General features: G+C 37.8%; 1 protein-coding gene across 1 annotated transcript; it reads right to left on the bottom strand.

The window, feature by feature from the left end:
• LOC110011581 (uncharacterized mitochondrial protein AtMg00810-like) lies at positions 1,920-3,194 on the bottom strand. Its single transcript, XM_020691938.1, has one exon. It carries the CDS (start codon positions 3,192-3,194, stop codon positions 1,920-1,922), a length of 1,275 nt encoding a protein of 424 aa, XP_020547597.1.

Here is an 8,533-nt window from a genome sequence, read left to right as displayed (position 1 = left end):
CTTAATTGATTGCATTAAAGGGGCAAAAGTATTTTCTAAATTTGACTGCAAATATGAATTTTATCAAATTAAGATGGAGAGTGAATCAAAGAAATTTACTGCACTCTCTACACCACAGGAACAATATATCTGGAATGTGCTTCCAATGGGTTTAGCTAATGCACCCCAGATATTTCAAAGAAAAATGGACAATTTTTTTAAAGATTATTTCGAATTCATGTTTGTCTATATTGACGACATATTGATTGCATCTAAAAATATGAAAGAACATATTAAATATTTTTGAAATATTTTCTGATGCATGCCATAAAGAAGGTTTAGTACTTTCTGAGAATAAAGCTACTATTGCTATCAATAAAATCGAATTTCTAGGAATTCTTATTTACGAAATAGGGATTGAGTTAAATGACCATATTATGGAGAAAATCCACAATTTTTCAGATGTACTCAAGGACAAGAAACACTTGCAGAGCTTATTGGGAGTTGTTAATTTTGCAGGAATCTTCATTAAGGACTTTGCAAGATACAAGAAGGATTTCCGACCACTTCTGAAAGAAACAGAAAGTTCAAAGTGGAAATGGGAAGAAATCCATACAGAAAGGGTTTGTGAGCTGAAACAGGTTTGCAGTAATTTGCCAAAGCTTGCTATACCACAAGGCAGGGTTGAATTGGTAGTTTACACAGACGCCAATGACTACAGATGGGCAGCAATGCTCATGAAGAAGAAGACAACTACAGGGGAAGAACCTTGTAGATACACAAGAAGATGTTGTTCTCAGCACAACAATCCAAAGTTTGGCATATTAACGAGAAAGAATTCTTTGCGGTTTGGAAGGCTTTAAGAAATGGCCTTTATTTTTACTTGCTAAAGAATTTACTTTAAAGGATGATAATACTAATGTCAAGGCTTTCTTAAAAAATAAATTAGAATCGAAAATAGAGAAAGCTTGTATTATTGTTATAATCAGATGGTATGCCTATATTATTGTTATAATATTATTGTTATAAAATCTCATTAAAATGTTCTTGCAGATTTCCTGACGAGAAATGGAGGCATCTGAAGCAAACTCCATCATGTTAAGATTTAGGCACCTCCAGAAAAACCTCGAGGAGCTTGACAGAAAGTTCGGGCAGCTAGCGGTGAATGCCCAAGTTGCCGGACAAATCCAAAGAGTTGATCTAGACACAGTCTAGGTCGCAATAACAAGTTCCTTATTAGCATTCACATGGCTATGGAACGACTTACAAGAACCAATTCGGAAGGTATCACTTTCAAGGATGGCTCACAAGTTGGAGGGGCATGATCCTAAACATGTCTTTAGAGTACAGGGCTCTAGAACTGTAGCGTCGGATTCAAGTACCGATTGCGCAAGGCTATCATCAGACTCTGGTGAAACGGCAACAATTGAGTCACAGGAAGTGCAAACTCCTATTGATTCAAGTCAACCCAGCACCTCTGGGGTCAAAGAGGGAGAGATTAGCATTAGGCCAATGATAGACACTTCTAAGGTTAATACTAACGAATTGATATCTTCTTCTATTTGGAAAGACTATCATCGCATGTGGGAAAAATTAATTTCTTGCAAAGGAGTAAACCCAGTTAAGACCATTATCAAAACATCCGAAAAATATAATAAGGTCTGGATGTTAGAAGGGTCGAAATCAGAAGATGTCCGAGAATGGTATGATTTTGGAGCTTTTGATTCAGTTCATACTATGTCACCAAGTTTTTCGGAGATTTCATAACTTTCGGAATGGATTAGTGGGGTTGTCTTTGATTTATGGCAAAATAACCCCCACTTAAAGAGAGGCGACGTTTTGGAGATAAAATTCATATTAGTAGCTCCAAAAACCGCAGGAAAGGGGTTTCATCCAGCATAACAGAAAGAAAAATGCGTAATCTAAAGAGTAAAAAAATGCTATACAAAGAACACAACTTCAAGACCCACGTCAGCACTATGTAATTGCAGGTGAGAACAAAGCAATTGCAGCAGCAGTAGCTTCTTCTTTTCCACGAATATCTTCAATCCCCCCAAAGTTGGACTTGGGGTGAAGTCAACCAATCCCAACTTGGAGAGGAGAAGAAAAAAGGAAGGTGCAGGTAAGGACTTGGTGAAGAAATCCGCAAGTCGAGCTTTACCGGGCACATGCACGGGGTTAATAAGCCCGGACTTGAACTTGTCGCGAACGATATGACAGTCAATGTCCAAATGCTTCGTGTGTTCATGAAAAACAGGGTTGTTAACAATGTGGAGTGCAGCTTGGTTATCATAGGAAAAGGGAATGGGAGTAGGAGCAGAAATGCCAAAATCCATCAACAGATAAACCATCCAAGTTAGTTCACAGATGGTAGAACCCATACTCTGATATTTCGCCTCCGCTGTCGAACGAGAGACAGTATTCTGTTTCTTGGTTTTCCAAGAAACCAAGGCATCACCAAGAAAGATATAATACTCGGTCAAGAAACGTTTAGTATCAACACAACTGGCCCAATCGACATCAGAATAAGTGCGTAACTCCAGTGAATTCCGAGAAGAAAAAAACAACCCCTTGTGAAGTGTCCCTTTGAGGTAGCGAACAAGATGGAAAGCAGCATCAAGATGCCGTTGACAGGGACGCTGCAAGAACTGACTAAATTGTTGGCATGTGTGGAAAGTGTCCGATCTTGTGAAATTGAGATAGAGAAACCTTCCAACAAGACGATGGTAAAGCTTAGGATGAGGAAGTTGAGCGCATGCATCCTCTGTAAATTTATTACCGGGAGGTAGAGGTTTGGTCGCAGCACGAGCATGAAGCAAACCAATGTCCATCACAATATCCTTGATGTATTTAGTTTGAGTGACAGTGATACCTTGAGAGGAGTGAGCTACTTCTAGCCCCAAGAAGTATTTGGCGACGCCTAAATCCTTGTTGGTGAATAAGCGATCAAGGTAAGCCTTGATTGCAGTTATGTGCTCAATAGACGTACCTGCAACGAGGATGCCATCAACATAAATCAACAACACCAAAAAACTATCAGTGGAGATCTTTGTAAAAAGACAATAATCGTGCTTCGATTGAACAAAACCAAAGGCGACAATCTGTGTAGTGAACTTATGGTTCCACTGTCGTGACGCCTGCTTTTGCCCGTAAAGTGAACGCTTGAGGCGGCACACATGGCCTTGAGGCACAGAATAACCCTCCGAAGGGGACATATAAATTTCTTCTTCCAAATATCCATGTAGGAAGGCGTTATTAATATCCAATTGATGGATATGCTAACAAAGAGCTGCAGCGACAGCAAAAAGCAATCGCACTGTGACTGATTTTGCAACGGGGGAAAAACATTATTATAGTCGATACCCTCGATTTGGTTATACCCTTTCGCAACTAAACGAGCTTTGTATCGCTCAATAGAACCATCCGCGTTCAATTTCAATATATATACCCAGCGGCACGCAATGGGAGTATGGTTAGGAGGTAGAGGTGTGACCTCCCACGTTTTGTTTGCTTCCAAAGCAGTTAATTCAGCCTGCATGGCAGATCGCCACTCTGGTGATGCATTAGCCTCTAGGTACGTTGTAGGTTCTCGTAGAGGGGCGATAGCCTGCATTAATGCATGGTGTGAGGGCGCTATAAAGGTTACTGTAGGTGAAGCAGCAGAAGCATCAGAAACACTGCATACAAAATCGTTAAGCCAAGATGGCTTGGTCACTTGCCTCAAGGATCTTCACAAAACGGGTACAGAGGAAGCACCTTCATGTTGTTGCGCTGAAATATGTGGACTGGTGTGGTGAAAATTAGATACAAGCTCAACTAATGCTGAACTACGTTATGCTATAGGCGAACTCTGGCTCGAAGAAGAGCCATCATCCCATACAGAGATAGGTAGAGGAATAGCATGCTCAAGTTCTGAAATGTCTTTGTAAGGGAAACAATCCTCATGAAAGATGACGTCCCTGGAAATCAATACCACTTTGTCATCCAAATCATACAGTTTATACCATTTTTGACCAAAGGCATAACCAACAAACACACACCTACATGCCCTCTTGGTGAACTTAGATTTATGAGGTAGAACATTAGTGGCAAATGCTAGACATCCAAAGGTCCGAACAATAGAATAATCTATTGCTCTATTATACAAAACTTCATAAGGTGACTTCTGAAGTTGGAAGCCTGTTGATGATGTACGTAGCATTAAGAATCGCATTTGTCCAAAATTGTGATGGAAGGCATGATTGAAACAGCAGGGCCCTTGCTACTTGCAACAGATGTTTATGTTTCCTCTCAACCACTCCGTTTTGTTGAGGGGAATACACACACGTCCGCTGATGTATTATTCTTGTTAAACTGAGTTAATACCATTTGATAGAGCACTTCAATAAAGCTCATGGTTTGTGACTTGTGTTTCATAAGAAAAACCCACGTAGCCGTGCTACGATCATCAACCAGTGTCAACATGTATGTGCATCCTAAAGTCAAAAATTGAGAATAAGGACCCCAAATGTCCGCGTGTATCAAATCAAAAAATATTTTCTAACATGATTCACTTGATAGAAACGGTAGTCTTTGTTGTTTAGCCAACGGGCAGACATTACAAATACCCAACTCACAATTGCGACCGCTAATAACATTCATATGCTTTAATACCAGTAGCAGAGTATGTCCAAGTCGTCGATGCCATAGCGTAGCATCATTGCTATGAGCATTAAGGCAAATCTTTGTTTCTATTATCATGGAGTGCTTCTTCGTTTAATCTGTATCAAATGAGTGACTATCAAGAACATATAGGCTTCCAACCAATCTTCCCACAGCCAAGGTTCGTCTAGTCCTCTGGTCCTGCACCATGCAATAATCACGTGAAAATATGAAGGCAATGTTAGACGAAGAAACCAGTTTGCTCACTGAGAGCAAGTTGTGTTTGAAGTTTGGCACGTGGAGGACTGGATTCAGAGAAAGATCGTGTGAGAGACCAACAGATTCACAGTGTGTAACATAATGCTTTGTTCCATCAGGAAGAATTACCGACGAATCAACTATTTAAGGTTTAAGGTTACTCATAAGCTGCAAATTTGCGTACATATGAGCCGTAGCTCCACTGTCAATAATCCACAAGTTCGGACCCAAGGTATTGGACAAAAAAATTGAAAGAGGTACCTACTGCGAATTCGCCTAACCTGGCGAAGAGTACTCGAGTTGGATCTGACTGTGTCTTTGCCTTCTCATTTGCAGCAGATCGCTCATCATCGTGGATAAGTTTTGTGTTAACACCTCTTGTTGCGAACCTGCAGTAGTCTCAGAAGTGACTGCATTCAAGGCTCGAGTATCAGTGCCATATCTCTTCTTCTTCTCTGCTAGCTCCTTAAACCATTCAGGATATCCTTGTAGTTTGAAGCATATTTCCTTAGCGTGCCTGTTTTTGCACAATGCATGCAATACTGGTTCTTCTTACCTATGTGTTGTTTTCTCTGTTGAAAGCTTTTACCTCCTATTTCTCTTCTGTATTCAGCGCCACGCATCATAATCGCTGCATTTGCTGTTAAGTTCTTCAATAGTGATACTGCTTTGTCGCTGGCTTTCAACTCTCAAAACTAGGGAGTACGCCTTATCCACTGAAGGAAGTGGATCCATAACAAGAATTTGACTGCGTATTGCCTAAAGGAATCGTTTAATCGCATTAAGAATTGCGTTAACTGAGTAGAAGCGATCTTATTGCTCACAGTCCGTTGCGAAGCACATGTACATTCCGGTGTAGGATCAACACACTCAAGTTCATCCCACAACATTATGATTTTTATAAAATACGAAACTACATTCATATTACCTTGAGAAATCGAAGCAATTCCGCACTGTAAATTATAGATCATAGGGCCATTTGTCTGCCCAAACCGCGCCTCAAGTTGCAACCATAAACTTCTAGCAGACTTAGCATATGAGAAGGCCTTTGCTATGTCTTTAGATATCGAATTCATAATCCATGAAAATACGATACTGTTTGTGCTAATCCAATGTTTGCATTCTTCTGTGTTTTTAGCAGGTTTTAGATACGATCCATCGATAAAAGACAGTTTCATTTTTGTCGTGAGTGCAACTTTAATGGATCTACTCCACAACAGGTAATTATTTCGCGTCAATGGTGTTGAAACATGAAGTGTTTCTGATATAAATACAATTGAGAGTGAAAATATCTTCAACTAACCCAACAACCAACTAACAGAAAGAAAAATGCGTACAAAAATGCTGTACATAGAACACGACTTCAAGACCCACGTCAGCACTAAGTAATTGTAGGTGAGAACAGAGCAATTGCATTAGCAGTAGAAGCAGCAATAGCTTCTTCTTTTCCACGAATTTCTTCACTATCTGAATAAACCAAATCCATAGGTAAAACCTTGTGTTTCTTTTTGGTCTCTGTGTGTGTGTGAGAGAGAGAGAGAGAGAGATCTATGTTTATGGACATCTTGAAAAGAATGTGAGTGATGATATAAAGTTTGAGGGGTGCATGATCTTTGATTTGCATGGAATGAGATGGTGCATACATATGGAAGAGAAGAGGAGACAGAGAAGATTGCCTTTTAACAAATCTGTCTCTTCTTCTTCTCTTCTTTACTTCACTTTTTTCACTTTAATAAACAGCCCAAATTCTTGACTGATAAGAATATCTAAACCAGGCCAGCTTTTTGTTCCTTTTCTAATTTGGCAGAATTGAAAGATCTTAAATTCTTTCCATAAAGCTCCTCATTCTTCATTTTTATTTGTGAATCTTTCGAAAAAACTTTTGAGTTCAAATTCAAAACTTAGCACAGCAATATTTGCAGAAATACATATTAAGAATGTTAACAGGAATTTTCCATGCTAGAGTGATTTAAGGAACCAGAAGCAGCAAGTGTTCGGATTACTATAGCAGTCTAAAGCTGCAACAAGTTGCAGCAGGGTGGCTTGACACAACAACAGGAAAAAATGTTATCTCGTAAGGTGTTGGAAATTGAATGTTGCAGCTAGGAACTGTTCTCGCAGGAAGAGTGCAAAGATCTTTAAGAGAAGGGGCCGTCTGCAGAAACATTGCTGATTAACTGATGAAATGCAATAAGTCTTCAGATGCAGAAGCAATTTTTACTATTCTCTCTAAAGCTATAATATTGTTTCGGATTGTGGGATTGAAAAGAAGAAGGGTCCCATGCAAAACTAGCAACAAGAACTTAACCCCATCAACATTCTAAAAATGACATGAAAAAGAAGAAATGGCAAAAAATATGCACAATCTCTTTCACGCAATTTATCAAACAAGTAGAAAGAACTCAAATGTGTTCTCTAATTTCAAGTAGCCACTCAATCATCAGCTTATATGATTACATACAGAAATCCATTTCAACATTAAGCTAACGGAGAAGGTGAAGAATAGGGAAAAATGAAAAAATAAGAGGATTTTTTAGGGCAATAACTGAGCAAAAGAAAAGCTAACATTTTTGTTTGATATGCTCTTTTCCTCACCCGACCCACAAATAGCTGCACAATACACTTCGTTCAACTCCTAGGGAGTGATTTGTTGATGGTGGCACGCCACAAGAAAGGAAGAGAAGATAGCTTCGTACAGACTTGCAATTTGAAGATTTTGGGGGTTTAATTTTCTTTTACTGATAATAATAATTTTTAAAAAATAATATCTAGTAAAAAAAATAAAAAGAAAAAACAAAACTTATTTTCAATTCCCATCTTTGTGTCTGTCTTAGAATATTTATTCTAAGACAGAAACAAAGACGGATCTTATAAAAAAATGAGATGAAATAAAGACGGAATCAGAGATGGAAAGCAAAAAAAAAGTATATTTTCTGAATCCATCTTAGATTTTGAGAATCTAAGATGGAAATATTCTGTCTTAAATTTTTTGTTTTATTACCAAGTCAAAGACGGAATTAAAGACAGAATAATTTTTATATTTTATTTTTTAATTTTTTCCCAAAAATGCACATCCGTAAAAAATTCCGTCAATATAACAAGATTTATTTTATAATTTTTAAGACGAAAAATTTTCCGTCGTTGAATCCGTCTTTGAAAGGTTAAATTTTTTTACCCATATATTTTCGTCTTTAATTTTCGTCTCGGAAAAAATCCAGAGACCCCCCCGTGATAATAGGAATGTTCAAAAATCCCCCTATGAAAATTAAAGTATCAAATACCCCCCCTATGATATAAAATAAAGTTAAAAAAACCCCCTCCGTACAAAAATTGAGCCACACGCGCTTTGACTGCAATTTTCCTATAAATATACTTTTTTTTATATTTTTGCCCTTCTCTCACATTTAATATATAATATTATATATTTGTATTTAATAATTAAATATTATTTTGTATAATAATTATTTAATTAAAATACTATATGTTTTTATTAATTATAAAATAATTTTTATATAATAATTATTTAATTATTTATTTAATAAAATATTATTTTAATTAAATTAAAATTAATTTTATATGTAATAAAAAAAAAACAGCAGCGACGGCGTCAACGCCGCCGCCGTTGCTGAAGAGGAGGGTCCGGGCCCTCCTCACC

This window comes from Sesamum indicum, linkage group LG2 (assembly GCF_000512975.1).
Source record: "Sesamum indicum cultivar Zhongzhi No. 13 linkage group LG2, S_indicum_v1.0, whole genome shotgun sequence".
Lineage (NCBI taxonomy): Eukaryota > Viridiplantae > Streptophyta > Magnoliopsida > Lamiales > Pedaliaceae > Sesamum > Sesamum indicum.
Note: the sequence above shows the minus strand (reverse complement) of the source record. Positions and strands in the feature narration are given on the sequence as shown.